Raw genomic sequence first — 17661 nt, forward strand, 5'->3', positions numbered from 1 at the left:
GTTCTCAGGGTCACTTCCTGACCTTCGACCCTCAGGTGGGGGTCCTCTCCAGGGGCGTCCGGTTTGCCCGACGTATCGCGGGCAACACGACGTCGGATGGAGCGGGTTCTCTGGAGTCTGTGGAGCGGAGGTTACAGAGTAGGTACAGGGTCACTCTGAGTTTCACAGGCAGTGAAGGAGCTACTGGGTGGGAGGGTGTTCACTATGGATATAGGGAGCTCTGTCCTGAGAGGGGATATGAAGACAACATAGCTAAAAGGTCCATTCAGAAGTGGAAATTAAAGCAGAAAATGTGGAAAGTCAGTCGGTACCCATGCAGAGCGAAATGTTGTTAATATTTCACAGTGAAGACCCTTCATAAGATTGTGGATTACATTTTTTTTCAATTAACCATAGCAGAATTTTTTATTTTCATTCACTGGGATGTGGACTCCTCTGGAAACCATTTACTCTCTCTGCTCCTTTCACACCCAGCACTTTCTGAATGCCAGCATTAAATCAGCTACTTTTCTATTCTCAATCCCTCAATATTTCTCACATCATCCTCCATTTAGTGTCGTCTTGGCTGCTGACTTCATCTTTCTCTTAGGTTAAAGAGTCAAAGAACATACAAAAGTACTGCAAAGGAATAGGCCCTTTGGCCCAAAGTCTGTACTAAATAATGCCAAGTTAAACTAATCTCCTTCAGCCCATTATATGCCTGTTCAACCCGGTCTGAAGAATGATCTCGAGCCGAAACGCCACCTATTCCTTCTCTCCAGAGATGCTGCCTGACACGCTGAGTTACTCCAGCGCTTTGTGTCTATCCGATGTGAAACAGTGCAGAGCTCAAGGGAAGTACTTGTTGAGTTCTCTCTATAGTGCTCTCCCTGCAGACTAGGACAGGTGCAAAGGGTTGGGATGAAGGTAAATAAAGAAAAATAAAGTAGAAGGTAGATCAATCAAATCATAAAACGACGAGAAATCATAATGGGAGGAATTTGGGCCCATTAGAGCCTGGTACAGTTGTAATGGGAGTGACAGGAAGGAAACGGAAATAAAAAAAGATGATTAGATAAATGTGGACATGGCTTTCTCTATAAATGGAACAGCAGTGTGATAAGGGAAGTTAAGAATAAGTCAAGTCTCAGAGCTTCTTGGATGAAGCCATGTCTAATAAATAGACAATAGACAATAGGTGCAGGAGTAGGCCATTCGGCCCTTCGAGCCAGCACCGCTATTCAATGTGATCATGGCTGATCATTCTCAATCAGTATCCCGTTCCTGCCTTCTCCCCATACCTCCTGACTCCGCTATCCCTAAGAGCTCTATCTAGTTCTCTCTTGAATGCATTCAGAGAATTGGCCTCCACTGTCTTCTGAGGCAGAGATGGACGATTGCACTTCAGGTGCTGGATCAACGACCTCAGTCACTACATGAATCTATTGGGAGAAGATACAGGACCACAAACTTCCCATCAGGTGAAACCTCTGCCCCATGCTGTTGGGAGCCAGACAGAGTGAAGGGCAATGCAGTGAATAACGCATCTGGTGATCCTGGAAAGAGGAGCTGGGATTGGGAAAAAGTGGGATTAAACGCGTCACGTATCACAGCTCTTCCTGAAAATCACTCACCCTTCTCCCTCGTCTCGGTGAGCTGCTTCCTCCTGGAGGATCACCAGCCGATCCCGAGCCTCCTGCAGCTCCTGTTGGATCCCCTCCAGCCGTGCTTCCAGCTCCTGGTTGGTGAGATGCAGCTGCTGGTTCTCAGTACTGGTCTCGTCCTGTTTACTGTGCAGGGACTCGAGCTCCGCCTGTAACTGGAGGAGGAGGAACACACATCGAGGGGCAGTGTCCAGTCAGTAGTCAGGTGCAAATCCTCTCAGATTGCATACATATCCAGTTCCCTTTCTCTCAATATGCAACTCAATCTCTACTTCTGTTCATTGGAATTTAGAAGGATAAGGGGGGATTTTATAGAAACATATAAAATTCTTTAAGGGATCGGACAGGCTGGATGCAGGAAAAATGTTCCCGATGTTGGGGAGTCAAGAACCAGGAACCAGAGGAAAACCTTTGTCACCCAGAGTTGTGAATCTGCGGAATTCTCTGCCACAGAAGGCAGTGGAGTCCAATTCACTGGATGTTTTCAAGGGAGTGTTAGATATAGCTCTTGGGGCTAACGGAATCAAGGGATATGGGGAGAAAGCAGGAATGGGGTACTGATTTTGGATGATCAGCCCTGATCATACTGAAGGGCGGTGCTGACTCGAAGGGCCGAATGGCCTACTCCTGCAACTATTTTCTAAGTTTCTATGTTTCTATTTCACATTTTCACAGTTAATATCTCACTATCCCCGGCAGATCCAGCATACCGTCCGAGCCAGTAATGAGACGAGGGTACCCTTTGCTGACCATCGCCCAGAAATGGGGGTAAATTCCCCCCCCCCCCCCCCCGTCGTCGTCCCCCAGCCCCCCCACATTTCCTTGCGATATCCATCCCTGATTACCTGCAGAATATCTTCATGACAAAGCTCCCCCTCGCTGCCTGGGGGCTGCTCCAACGCCCTGTGACACAAATAAAGTATCAGGCAGACAGCAAGAGCTTCAGACAAAGTGACCGAGAAACATTATCGCTGGCATGACATGTTGCATTCTTCTTGTGCCTGGCATAGAGCGCGCTGTGTGAAGAGAGAGGTGGTGAGGTGTATAAATGTCAGTACACTACAGAGAGTAGGAAGACAATCAAAATTACGGGCAGTGTGCGTAGAGAGAGGGAGAAGGGAGTTCTGAAGAAGGGTCTCGACCCGAAAAGTCACCCATTCCTTCTCCCCTGAGATGCTGCCTGACCTGCTGAGTTACTCCAGCATTTTGTGAAATAAATACCTTCCATTTGCACCAGCATCTGCAGTTATTTTCTTACACTAGAGAGAGGGAGAAGTGAGTGCAGAATACAGTGCATTCAGAAAGTATTCAGACCGCTTCACTTTTTCCACATTTTGCTACGTTACAGCCTTATTTTAAAATGGATGAAATTCTTTTTTTTTAAATCATCAATCTACGCACAACACCCCATAATAAAAAAAAGTGAAAACAGGCGTTCAGAAATGTTTGCAATGTAATTAAAAAGAAATAAGGCTGCAACTTAGCGAAATGTGGAAAAGGTGAAGGGGTCTGAATACTTTCTGAATGCACTGCATGTGCACAGTGCTTGTGTGGTGAAGGTGTGTGTGTGGAGGGTGGTGCATGGGAGTGTGTGTGTGGAGGGTGGTGAAAGTGTCCCGAAAGAGAAGACAAAGTGCCAGATTATTTATAACATGCAAAGAATGTGCTTAACACGCGCAGAGTGAACGTTTTATTGCAGCAGCTGTATACAACATGCATAGAGCGTACACTGCGTATAAAACATGCAGAGTGTGCAGGAAGAGCAGTGCAGATTTATGTACCATCATTGGGCTCAGTCACCAGGTAGGAACTCTTAATGCTAACTGTGTGACGGTGTGTGTGGAGCATGTGAGTACAGTGCATGGGAACTGTGTGTACAGAGAGTTCACAGACAGTGGACAGAGCACGCTGTACAGAGTGAGTACAGAGTATGCAGTCTGTGTGCAGAGAGTGCACATGACATTCAGAGAGTGTGTGTGAATTTCTCGTGTGGGCTGTTTGCAAGGTGAATGTGAGAGTGTGGCCAATATTGAGCTGTGGGCACCTATGTTTTGAGTGCGCACAATATGCAGAGTTATCATAATGTGTATAACCTTCATACCCTTCTCTCTCCTCTCGGTGAGCTGCTTCCTCCTGGAGGATCACCAGCCGATCCCCAGCCTCCTGCAGCTCCTGTTGGATCCCCACCAGCCGTGCTTCCAGCTCCTGGTTGGTGAGTTGCAGCTCCTGGTTCTCAGTGCTGGTCTCGCCCTGTTTATTGCGCAGGGACTCGAGCTCCGCCTGTAACTGGAGGGGAGGAACACATCCAATCACCAACTTAAACCTTCCCATAAAATGTCTCATGAACCAACTGTGTTCCTCCCCAAATCTCGCTGTCTGTCTCTCAACTGCACCGTAGCACTCCCACTCATCCGGACCACACAGAATCTAATCACAAAATGATCCCTGGTGGCTCAATCCAGTTTTTCTGCTCCCGACCAATTTTCCTAGTCCAGCAACAGGGATCAGGCTGAGATCATTGTGAGGCACCTCAAGCAATTCAGTATGTTTTGCTTCACGTGACCTTCCACTTCTGCAAACTCTCCAGAGAGCACAAGACCACCCGTGGCAGCTTGCCGCTGTGTACGTGTAACAATTACACGAATGGCCTCCTCCTGCACCTATTGTCTATTGTCTATAAAGAGCAAATCATGGTCTCACTGATTGGAGACACTAAAACTGCAAATGCTGAAATCCTGAGAAAAGAGCAAACTGCTGGAGGAACAAAATGGATCAGTCAGCATCTTTTTCAAGTTGAGTTTAGTTTAGCTTAGTTTATTATTCCCATATGTGCCGAGATACAGCAAAAGCTTGTTCTAGGCGCTATGTGCATATCGCACTATACTCGAGTACAATTGGTCCTTTTCTGGGGTAGCACGCAGAATGCCACCATGCTCCGGCGTTATCTTGCAAATTCCAAGTCTCTGAAAAGTCCGGTCTTGTCAGAAGTACGAAGCAAACCTTGGGAGTCATGGAGAGAATTTCTCTGCCGGAAGCAGAAATGGGTGAGGAGGGGGAGATGTGACTGGTGGTGGGATCACGGTGTAGCTGACGAAAATGCAAGAGCATGATTGTTGGATGCGGAGGCTGGTGGGGTGAAAGATGAGGACCTGGATAACTCTAGCCTTACACTGTCTGGGGCGAGGGCTTGTCCACACTTACGTAACATTTCACGTGTCAACGGCTATGGAATTCTCTTGGACAGAACCAGCTCATTGAGGATGATTAATGCACCTTAATTTTATACTAAAGATGATAGAAACTTTGCTGCCACCCTACTCCACTTTGTGACATCCCAGAGTCCTGGTGTGTGTGCACATATTATATGCACACATGCTGCCCTTGGCGGTTTGTGAATTTCCTATCCACAATCAATACAACTCGGTCCCTAGTAGTCCCATGTCCAAGTTTGCTAACTGTACGTCTAACCTCAGTGAGCCAGAACTCATCAGATGCTGAGTGAAAGACTGACTTCCCTTTGTCTCTTCACATTCCCAGCCCCGATTACCTGCAGAACACCTTCCTCAGAAAGCTGCCCTCCACTGCCGGCAGCCCGGTCCAACGCTCTGGAATAAAATCAAAGACTTTAGTCCAAAGATTCTTCGAAGGTACTGTGGTTAGGAAAACTTATGGGATGGTGGCATTCATTACTAGGGGCACTGAAAACGAGAGCAGGGAGGTTATACTCCAATTTTAGATAAACCTCAGCTGGAGCACTGCAGGCAGTTCTGGTCACCACACCAGAGGAAGGATGTGATGGCACTGGAGAGGATGCAGAGGAGATTCACCAGGATGTTGCCTGGGATTAAGTGTTTCATTTATAGGAGAGACTGGGCTGTATTTATAGGGACAAGATTGGGCTGTATAAAACTATGTGTCATTAGTGAAGACTACAAGAAACCTCTCCCCATATCAGCGGTGGATAAAACTAGAAGACACAGCAAGGGGAAGAGTTTTAAACGGGATCTGAGGGGGCCCATTTTTTACCCAGACAGCGGCGTGTACCTGGAATGCACTGCCAGAGAGAGAGAGAGAGAGAGAGTGGTTGAACCTGAGGTGCTCAGGGTTTAGAAGTGTCTGGAGAAGCATTGAATTGTCTTGACATAGGAGTTTGACCAAATGCTGGAAGATGGAATTAATAAGGATAGGTGCATGAACACGATGGGCCAAATAGCCTAATTCCATGATGCATGAGACTCTGTGGCTTAAACTGACAAGGGGACAGTTTCCAAACCAAGAACATGGAGAAAGGTTAATGGTTAAAGCTCATCGATCCACAGACACTCGTTCCCAAAATCTCCAGTCCTTCCCGATTCCCAGGCTAAGGGAATCGCTGATTTCTGATGCATGTGTATAAAATGATGAGAGGCATAGATAGGGTAGACAATCAGAACCCAAGGTGGAAATGTCAAAGACTAGAGGGCAGGGATTTAAAATAAGACCAGCACAGTTTAAAGGAAATGGGTGGGACATGTTTTTACATAAAGAGTTTTGAGTGCCTGGAATGTGCAACCAGGAGATAGATAAGACAATGGCATTTAAGAAGCTTTTAGATAGGCAAATGGACATGCAGGGAATGGAGGGATGGGGTCACGTGCAGGCAGAGGTGGTTAGTTTAACTTGACATCATGTTTATCACAGAGATTGTGGACCGAAGGGCCTGTTCCTTTTCTATGTTCTATGTTCCTTGAGGGGAAGGACAACGTGTACGCACAATGTTCAGTGCACATGCTGGATGGATAACAATGTTCAATGCACATGCTAGATGGATAACAATGTTCAGTGTACATGCTGGATGGATAACAATATTCAATGCACATGCTGGATGGATAGATGGCTGGTTATGAATTGTGAACAGCGTGCAAGAGATAAGCAAGTGTGCAGGTGTGATGCATGACATGCAGGATGCTTGTGCAGTGAGCATCATGTGTAAACCACTTGCAGGGCACATATGGGGTCTCCTACCCATCTCTGGCCTCCTGGAGGATCACCAGCCGATCCCGACCCTCCTGCAGCTCCTGTTGGATGCCCTCCAGCCGTGCTTCCAGCTCCTGGATGGTGAGATGCAGCTGCTGGTTCTCAGTGCTGGTCTCGTCCTGTTTATTGCGCAGGGACACGAGCTCCGCCTGTAACTGGAGGAGGGGGAACACACAGATGATAAACCACCAAGTATCACACGCTATCAGACTCACTTCCCCATCGGACTCTGCCATTTTATATAATCTCCCTTGATCATGGTCTTTCCTATCGCTCTCTTTCTCCCTCTCCTGGTGTGACTTACTCTCTCTCTCTCTTATTTTCTTTTAACCTTAGTTTCTCTCTGTCCCTCAGTTCTTGACCTCTCTGAACTTGCCACCCAATGCCAACCATCTTCCACCAGTAATCTAACAGCCTTGATCTCAATGATGACAATTCTGTTAATGTCGGGGGGGGACCGGTCTCTCTGGTCTGTGATCTGCCCCGATTCTCTCTGTGGGCCAACACTGCGGGAGCCGGTTCCTACAGTATGTGGCCTTCTAGCCATGAAGGGGTCTGATCCCAGCTACCTCTTTGATTCTCTCTGCCGCTCCCTCTCCTCCTGAGGCCGCTGCTGTTTCCTCGTGGTCAGCGTCTCTGCCTGTTCCCAGGGTCACTTCATGACCTTCGACCCTCAGGTGGGGGTCATCTCCCAGGGCGTCCGGTTTGGCTGTTGACATATTGGGAGCACCACGGCGTCGGATGGAGCGAGTTCTCTTGAGTCTGTGGAGCAGAGGTCACAGCGGGAGGACAACGTTACTCTGAGGAGGGTGTCCACATGGGTAGAGAGTGCACAGCCCCACAGAGGGATGTGGAGGCCACAGAGGGCAGAGGTTCACCCCTAAGGCTAATGGGACCAAAAATCTGCAGATGCTGGAAATCTGAAACAAAGGTGCTGGGGTTACTCAGCAGGTCAAGCAGCATATGTAGGGAGAGACACAAAATGCTGGCGTAACTCAGCGGGTCAGGCAGCATCTCTGGAGAAAAGGAATAGATGATGTTTCAGGTCGAGACCCTTCTATAGAGTGAGAGACCTGGGAGGAGTCGAAGGAGAAATTGTTGAGAGTGAGGACCAGCTCCACTAGGATGAGGAGAGTGTTCGTAGCGGGAAATTGGTTGGTTCTGCGATCGCAATAGAAATGGAGGGCTTTAAGACCTTCCTGGTGGGGGGTGGAGTTGTGGAGTGACTGAATGCCCATAGTAAAGATGACGGAATGAGGGCCTGTAAAACGGAAGTCATTGAAGAGACGAAGGGCGTGGGAGGTGTCTTGGACATCGGTCGGCCGGGATTGGACCTGGGGGGGATAGGATGGAGTCGAGGTAGGTGGAAATGATTTCAGTGGGTCAGGAGCAGGCAGAAACAATGGGAGGGGAGAAACTGATTCAACATTTTAGGCCATTTCTTCTTCCTGAGGAGGAAAGGTGAGAAAAGGAGCATGTTTTAAGTTGCAGAGAGGGGTTGTGGGAGGAACGGGTGCAGAGACTTTCCCTTCCAACGAACGGTCCTTGACCTTAAACCTCAACTCTGTTCTCTTCCCCTCGTAGATGCTGCCTGACCTGAGTTTCTCCGATGCTTCCTGCTCTGACAATGAGGAATATGAGTACACAACTTAGGGGCGGCACAGCGGCGCAGCAGTAGAGTTGCTGCCTTACAGCGCCAGAGACCCGGGTTCGATCCTGACTACGGGTGTTGTCTGTACAGAGTTTGTAGATAATTCCTGTGACCATGTGGGTTTTCCCCAGGTGCTCCGGCTTCCTCCCACACTCCAATAACGTGCCGATTTGTAGGTTAATTGGCTTTTGTAAATTGTAAGTTGTCCCCAGTGCGTAGGATGGTGCTAGTGTACGGGATGGTAGTTGGTCGGTGAGGACTCGGTGGGCTGAAGGGCAGGTTTCCACGCTGTTTCTCTGAAAGTCTAAAGGGAAAACTTGGGCTCTTCATCTGGAGGAATAAGAGATCTTTTGCAAATTTACAATGCGGAAAGAGACCCTTCGGCCCATAATGACGGGTACTGGTTGAAAAAATCTGCCAACGCCAGGCTTCACAACAGGTCCACTGTTCTCCCAGCCAGAGCCCTTCCAAAGCACACCCACTTTTTGTGGACTTGGCTTTCACTGTAGGGATATGGAATACCCATGAGATAAAGGGAAGCAAAGAATAACTCGGGGCTCGGAATGCCTTGTGTTAATGGACGAGAAGGCTCTGAGTGCTGGGAACAGCGGGATTGGGCAAATCTGGCATGCAATGGCACCATGTGTCAGAATCGCTCACCCATCCCCCTCCTCTTGGCGAGCTGCATCCTCCTGGGGGATCACCAGCCGATCCCGAGCCTCCTGCAGCTCCTGTTGGATCCCCTCCAGCCGTGCTTCCAGCTCCTGGTTGGTGAGATGCAGCTCCTGGTTCTCAGTGCTGGTCTCGTCCTGTTTACTGCGCAGGGATTCGAGCTCCGCCTGTAACTGGAGGAGGGGGTATATCATCTATACACAATGGGTGATTTGATTGTAATCATGTATTGCCTTTCCATTGACTGGTTAGCATGCAACAAATGTTTTTCACTGAACCTCGGCACACCTGGCAATAGCCTACACTATTGAACCATTGACTTTCTTTTCCACTCACACTTCAAATTCCCACTCTCAGCATCGAGAATCCTTCTTGGAATCTCACGTGACTTTGGAGAGAGATAGGGAAGAATAGTTTCCCTTGATCTCCTCCATCTGGAAGTTGTCCACTTCAGACAATGCCTGAATACATGCGGCAATAAATGGGAAGGTCAGTATTCCTGGATTACCTACATAGCTATCCCATTATATTCGCCACTCATTCACCACAAGAGGAAAGGAAATCTCAGAGACAGAAACCCGTGTCACTGGTGCTGTAAGGCAGCAACTCTACCGCTTCACCACCATGTTGCCCGTTCTGTAAGCTGTTTAATACAGAGGGTGGTGAATATGTGGAACGAGCTGCCAGAGGAAGCTGTAGGATCAGGTACAATTGCAATAGGAAAAGTTCAGAGGGTTGTGGGCCAATGCAGGTAAATTGGATGAACTCAGATAGAATCTTATTCACAAAATGCTGGAATAACTCAGCAGGTCAGGCAGCATCTCAGGAGAGAAGGAATGGGTGACGTTTCGGGTCGAGACCCTTCTTCAGACTGAACCCGAAACGTCACCCATTCCTTCTCTCCTGAGATGCTGCCTGACCTGCTGAGTTACTCCAGCATTTTATGAATAAATACCTTCGATTTGTACCAGCATCTGCAGTTATTTTCTTACACTATCAGATAGAATCTTGATCGGCATTGACAAATTGAGATGAATATGCTTTCCTGATAAATTGTACCTGCGTACTGTTTTTTATGAATATGTATCAAGAATCTAGACCCCTCTACATCTCAGAATCCTGAATCTCTCACCATTTCGATAGATTTCCTCTTTATTAGTTGTCCTGCCAAAATGGACAATTTCCCATTATTCCACATTTACAAAAGCTTTAGAGGCACAGGAGACGGTAGAGGCCGGAATCTGAAGGAAAATAACAAACCGCTGGGGGAACTCGGCAGGTCGATCAGCATCCGTGGAGACTGAGGAATGGTCAGTGTTTTGGGTCGCGATGTAGACTCTCAACCTGTAATGCTAACCATCTCTCTGCCTCCACGGATGTTGCCTGAACCACTGAGATCCTCCAGCAATTGTTATTAGAGTCATAGAGTCATACAGCATGGAAACAGGCCATTCGGCCCAACTTGCCCATGACAACCCACAGGCCCCATCTACCTGTGTTTGGCCCATATCCCTCCAAACCTCATCCATGTACCTGTCTAAATGCTTCTTAAACACTACGATAGCACCTGTTATTATCCAACAGGTTTGCCACTTAACCTATCAACATCTGTTTGCAGCCTCCTCCTCACTACTCACCATCTTTACAACCAGTGCAAGAGGGGCTAACAAGCCCAACTCAACTGTGATTCAATCACTAGCCATCAGTCGCTGCCCACAGGCTGAACTATGTGATAATGTGTGAGTCCACACTGTGTGTGTGGGGATATATATTGGACATTTACCAAGACATACATAAGCTGTGATTGAAACCCCCCCTTTTCCTGCCTCATTACCTGCAGGGCAACTTCATCAGAATCTGCTCTTCCAATGCCAGACTGTTGATCCTCGCCTCTGTAATAAAAGTTAGATATCAATCAGACACAGGGAGAATGTGTAGGAAGGAAGTGCAGATGCTGCTTTACACCGAAGATAGACACAAAATGCTGGAGTAGCTCAGCGGGTCAGGCAGCATCTCTGGAGAAAAGGAATAGGAGACGTTTCGGGTCGAGACCCTCAGGCAGAGATGCTGCCTGACCCACTGAGTTACTCCAGCTTTTTGTGTCTGTCTTAGGCAAAGGGAAAACATTGGCAATGGTGTGAGAGAGGGAGAGGGAGAGGGAGAGGGAGAGAAAGAGAAAGAGAAAGAGAAAGAGAAAGAGAAAGAGAGTAAGAGCGAGAGAGACAGATTCAGAGAGATGTCGTAGTGATTGTTGGATTTCCTCAGCTGCCAGATTCTGAATCCTCCCTGAATCTGGAACTCCCATGGCTTTGAAACTGTGTTTACTCCATGCATTAGACCAAGACTGAATGTGCCAGTGAACAATGTGTTTGTACAGTCAGCCAGAGTTATGAGAATTGGGCAAAGTTTGCAATGTGTATACAGGTGCGGAGAACATGCAGTATGTGCGTTTGTGAGTATGCGGGGGAGATGTGCAATCTGTACAGAACAGCTGTGCACCTGTGGTCCAGTTGGTGGTGTGTGTGCTTAGTATTCGGAGTGCGTGCAGTCTGTGTGACGTGTCTGTAAGTTGTGCTAACAGTGTATATTATGTGTGGGGTATGTGTACAGAATGCATACGGTGTGTTTGTCAGTAAAGTGGTTATGCATTGTGTAGCGTGTACAGTGACTGTGAGATGTTTACTGGATCGATGTGGGACAAGTGCAATGTGCACTCAACGTGCAAGCAGGGAACACATTTCACGGTGTCTGTACTAGGTTACACACTGTGGAGGTTCCGTATAAAGTGTTCACTTTGCGTGCAAAAGGGTATAGGATAGAAGGTGGCGTGTGTACATGGAATATGTAGGATGCAGAGAGTGTACAGTACAGGTTGTGCATGTAAAGGGTAGCACGTTTAACAGTGCGCAGTGTGTTTTGAGTGTGAGGGTAGAAGGGAGACCCACTAAGGCTTACTTTTCTTTCTCCTCCTGGAGGATCACCAGTTGATCCCGAGCCTCCTGCAGCTCTTGTTGGATCCCCTCCAATTGTGTCTTCATCTCCTGGTTGGTCAGTTCGAGCTGCTGGTTCTCAGTGCTGGTCTCGTCCTGTTTACTGCGCAGGGACACGAGCTCCGCCTGTAACTGGAGGAGGGGGACATGCAAGGACTAATCAATTCATGGCAGCATGGTAGACATTAATGGATCCAGCACATTGATGCAATCATAAAGAAAGCCTCTCTATGCCTGTATGCCCTTACAAGATTGAGGAGATTTGGTAAGTGGACAAATACTCTCTTGTACTTCTCAGGTAAGCAGTAGAGAGAATATTGATTGGTTGCATCGCGGCCTGCATCGGAAAATCAGTTGCCCAGGACCCAAGATTACAAAAAGTGGTGAACACTTCCCAGTCCATCACGAGCACTGACCTCCCTACCATTGAAGAAGGGTCTCGACCCGAAACGTCACCCATTCCTTCTCTCCTGAGATGCTGCCTGACCCGCTGAGTTACTCCAGCATTTTGTGAATAAATCCCTACCATTTATGACACCTCTAGTAGACACTGTCTCAAAAAGGCATTCATATTGTTTTTTTTAACTTTTGAACTTTTTTTGTTTGTTTTATGTTCATAAGTCATAGGAGAAGAATTAGGCCATTCGGCCCATCAAGTCTACTCTGCATTCAATCATTGCTGATCAATCTTTCCCTCTCAACCCTTCCAACTTCACCCCATAACCCCTGACCCCTGTACTAATCAACAATATTGATGTTTTATTATGTTTTTTTCTTGAAACAGTGTTTACAGACCTGTTATGCTGCTGTAAGTACGAAATTCATTGTTCTGTTTCATTGTCACAATATGGCAATTAAACACTCTTCTGGTACAGGAGGGGGCCATTCAGCCCATCATATCCAAGCTAGTCAAACTGTCAATAGCTTTAACTTCCCAGCTCTCAATTCATTGCTTGTTAAATATCATCGATCTAATAGCATGGAACCTGGTACTGACAGCCCAATACACTTAGTTTGTCAGTCACTCATATCCCCATTGACAATTATTCTTTACCTTCTACCCCCAACCCAGCTTTTGATCTGATGTACCACTTTTCCCAGGAACTTGTACAGGTGGCATAGTGGAGCAGTGGTAGAGTTGCTTCCCTACAGCTCCAGAGACTCGGGTTTGATCCTGACTGCAGGTGCTGTCTGTACGGAGTTTGTATGTTCTCCCAGTGACCTCGTGGGTTTTCTCCAGGAGCTCTGGTTTCCTCCCACATTCCAAAAGACGAGCAGGTGTGTAGGTTAATTGGAGTCCATTGAGTCGCACTCCCTCTTCTCCCCTCTCCCATCAGGCTAAGACGCACACTTCCAGATTCGGGGACAGTTTCTTCCCAGCTGTTATCAGGCAACTGAACCATCCTATCAATAACTGGAGAGAAGTTCTGAGCTGCAATCTACATCATTCGAGACCCTTGGGCTATCTTTGTTTGGACTTTACCTCATCCATGTACCTGTCTAAATGCTTCTTAAACACTACGATAGCACCTGTTATTATCCAACAGGTTTGCCACTTAACCTATCAACATCTGTTTGCAGCCTCCTCCTCACTACTCACCATCTTTACAACCAGTGCAAGAGGGGCTAACAAGCCCACCTCAACTGTGATTCAATCACTAGCCATCAGTCGCTGCCCACAGGCTGAACTATGTGATACTGTGTGAGTCCACACTGTGTGTGTGGGGATATTTATTGGACATTTACCAAGACGTACATGAGCTGTGACTGAAACCCCCACCTTTTCCTGCCTCATTACCTGCAGGGCAACTTCATCAGAATCTGCTCTTCCAATGCCAGACTGTTGATCATCGCCTCTGTAATAAAAGTTAGATATCAATCAGACACAGGGAGAATGTGTAGGAAGGAAGTGCAGATGCTGCTTTTCACCGAAGATAGACACAAAATGCTGGAGTAGCTCAGCGGGTCAGGCAGCATCTCTGGAGAAAAGGAATAGGAGGCTTTTCGGGTCGAGACCCTCAGGCAGAGATGCTGCCTGACCCACTGAGTTACTCCAGCTTTTTGTGTCTGTCTTAGGCAAAGGGAAAACATTGGCAATAATGTGAGAGAGGGAGAGGGAGAGGGAGAGGGAGAGGGAGAGGGAGAGAAAGATAAAGAGAAAGATAAAGAGAGTAAGAGCGAGAGAGACAGATTCAGAGAGATGTTGTAGTGATTATTGGATTTCCTCAGCTGCCAGGTTCTGAATCCTCCCTGAATCTGGAACTCCCATGGCTTTGAAACTGTGTTTACTCTATGCATTAGACCAAGACTGAATGTGCCAGTGAACAATGTGTTTGTACAGTCAGCCAGAGTTATGAGAATTGGGCAAAGTTTGCAATGTGTATACAGGTGCGTAGAACATGCAGTATGTGCGTTTGTGAGTATGCGGGGGAGATGTGCAATCTGTACAGAACAGCTGTGCACCTGTTGTCCAGTTGGTGGTGTGTGTGCTTAGTATTCGGAGTGCGTGCAGTCTGTGTGACGTGTCTGTAAGTTGTGCTAACAGTGTATATTATGTGTGGGGTATGTGTACAGAATGCGTACGGTGTGTTTGTCAGTAAAGTGGTTATGCATTGTGTAGCATGTACAGTGACTGTGAGATGTTTACTGGATCGATGTGGGACAAGTGCAATGTGCACTCAACGTGCAAGCAGGGAACACATTTCACGGTGTCTGTACTAGGTTACACACTGTGGAGGTTCCGTATAAAGTGTTCACTTTGCGTGCAAAAGGGTATAGGATAGATGGTGGCGTGTGTACATGGAATATGTAGGATGCAGAGAGTGTACAGTACAGGTGGTGCGTGTAAAGGGTAGCACGTTTAACAGTGTGCAGTGGGTTTTGAGTGTGAGGGTAGAAGGGGGATCCACTAAGGCTTACTTTTCTTTCTCCTCCTGGAGGATCACCAGTTGATCCCGAGCCTCCTGCAGCTCTTGTTGGATCCCCTCCAATTGTGTCTTCATCTCCTGGTTGGTCAGTTCGAGCTGCTGGTTCTCAGTGCTGGTCTCGTCCTGTTTACTGCGCAGGGACACGAGCTCCGCCTGTAACTGGAGGAGGGGGACATGCAAGGACTAATCAATTCATGGCAGCATGGTAGACATTAATGGATCCAGCACATTGATGCAATCATAAAGAAAGCCTCTCTATGCCTGTATGCCCTTACAAGATTGAGGAGATTTGGTAAGTGGACAAATACTCTCTTGTACTTCTCAGGTAAGCAGTAGAGAGAATATTGATTGGTTGCATCGCGGCCTGCATCGGAAAATCAGTTGCCCAGGACCCAAGATTACAAAAAGTGGTGAACACTTCCCAGTCCATCACGAGCACTGACCTCCCTACCATTGAAGAAGGGTCTCGACCCGAAACGTCACCCATTCCTTCTCTCCTGAGATGCTGCCTGACCCGCTGAGTTACTCCAGCATTTTGTGAATAAATCCCTACCATTTATGACATCTCTAGTAGACACTGTCTCAAAAAGGCATTCATATTGTTTTTTTTAACTTTTGAACTTTTTTTGTTTGTTTTATGTTCATAAGTCATAGGAGAAGAATTAGGCCATTCGGCCCATCAAGTCTACTCTGCATTCAATCATTGCTGATCAATCTTTCCCTCTCAACCCTTCCAACTTCACCCCATAACCCCTGACCCCTGTACTAATCAACAATATTGATGTTTTATTATGTTTTTTTCTTGAAACAGTGTTTACAGACCTGTTATGCTGCTGTAAGTACGAAATTCATTGTTCTGTTTCATTGTCACAATATGGCAATTAAACACTCTTCTGGTACAGGAGGGGGCCATTCAGCCCATCATATCCAAGCTAGTCAAAATGTCAATAGCTTTAACTTCCCAGCTCTCAATTCATTGCTTGTTAAATATCATCGATCTAATAGCATGGAACCTGGTACTGACAGCCCAGTACACTTAGTTTGTCAGTCACTCATATCCCCATTGACAATTATTCTTTACCTTCTACCCCCAACCCAGCTTTTGATCTGATGTACCACTTTTCCCAGGAACTTGTACGGGTGGCATAGTGGCGCAGTGGTAGAGTTGCTTCCCTACAGCTCCAGAGACTCGGGTTTGATCCTGACTGCAGGTGCTGTCTGTACGGAGTTTGTATGTTCTCCCAGTGACCTCGTGGGTTTTCTCCAGGAGCTCTGGTTTCCTCCCACATTCCAAAAGACGAGCAGGTGTGTAGGTTAATTGGAGTCCATTGAGTCGCATTCCCTCTTCTCCCCTCTCCCATCAGGCTAAGACGCACACTTCCAGATTCGGGGACAGTTTCTTCCCAGCTGTTATCAGGCAACTGAACCATCCTATCAATAACTGGAGAGAAGTTCTGAGCTGCAATCTACATCATTCGAGACCCTTGGGCTATCTTTGATTGGACTTTACCTCATCCATGTACCTGTCTAAATGCTTCTTAAACACTACGATAGCACCTGTTATTATCCAACAGGTTTGCCACTTAACCTATCAACATCTGTTTGTAGCCTCCTCCTCACTACTCACCATCTTTACAACCAGTGCAAGAGGGGCTAACAAGCCCACCTCAACTGTGATTCAATCACTAGCCATCAGTCGCTGCCCACAGGCTGAACTATGTGATACTGTGTGAGTCCACACTGTGTGTGTGGGGATATATATTGGACATTTACCAAGACGTACATGAGCTGTGACTGAAACCCCCACATTTTCCTGCCTCATTACCTGCAGGGCAACTTCATCAGAATCTGCTCTTCCAATGCCAGACTGTTGATCATCGCCTCTGTAATAAAAGTTAGATATCAATCAGACACAGGGAGAATGTGTAGGAAGGAAGTGCAGATGCTGCTTTACACCGAAGATAGACACAAAATGCTGGAGTAGCTCAGCGGGTCAGGCAGCATCTCTGGAGAAAAGGAGTAGGAGGCGTTTCGGGTCGAGACCCTCAGGCAGAGATGCTGCCTGACCCACTGAGTTACTCCAGCTTTTTGTGTCTGTCTTAGGCAAAGGGAAAACATTGGCAATAATGTGAGAGAGGGAGAGGGAGAGGGAGAGGGAGAGAAAGATAAAGAGAAAGAGAAAGAGAGTAAGAGCGAGAGAGACAGATTCAGAGAGATGTTGTAGTGATTATTGGATTTCCTCAGCTGCCAGGTTCTGAATCCTCCCTGAATCTGGAACTCCCATGGCTTTGAAACTGTGTTTATTCCATGCATTAGACCAAGACTGAATGTGCCAGTGAACAATGTGTTTGTACAGTCAGCCAGAGTTATGAGAATTGGGCAAAGTTTGCAATGTGTATACAGGTGCGTAGAACATGCAGTATGTGCGTTTGTGAGTATGCGGGGGAGATGTGCAATCTGTACAGAACAGCTGTGCACCTGTTGTCCAGTTGGTGGTGTGTGTGCTTAGTATTCGGAGTGCGTGCAGTCTGTGTGACGTGTCTGTAAGTTGTGCTAACAGTGTATATTATGTGTGGGGTATGTGTACAGAATGCGTACGGTGTGTTTGTCAGTAAAGTGGTTATGCATTGTGTAGCATGTACAGTGACTGTGAGATGTTTACTGGATCGATGTGGGACAAGTGCAATGTGCACTCAACGTGCAAGCAGGGAACACATTTCACGGTGTCTGTACTAAGTTACACACTGTGGAGGTTCCGTATA

At 47.2% G+C, this 17661-nt stretch overlaps 1 protein-coding gene across 1 annotated transcript in view; it reads right to left on the bottom strand.

Annotated features, from left to right (window-relative positions):
- The window catches only part of LOC144605317 (ras-related protein Rab-44-like), a 61070-nt gene that overhangs the window by 19528 nt on the left and 23881 nt on the right, over positions 1-17661 (bottom strand). Inside the window, 1 exon segment of the mRNA XM_078420439.1 lies at positions 10817-10874. Coding sequence (XP_078276565.1) covers positions 10817-10874 — 58 coding nt within the window.

The sequence above is a fragment of the Rhinoraja longicauda genome, chromosome 24, assembly GCF_053455715.1.
Source record: "Rhinoraja longicauda isolate Sanriku21f chromosome 24, sRhiLon1.1, whole genome shotgun sequence".
NCBI classification, from domain to species: domain Eukaryota; kingdom Metazoa; phylum Chordata; class Chondrichthyes; order Rajiformes; family Arhynchobatidae; genus Rhinoraja; species Rhinoraja longicauda.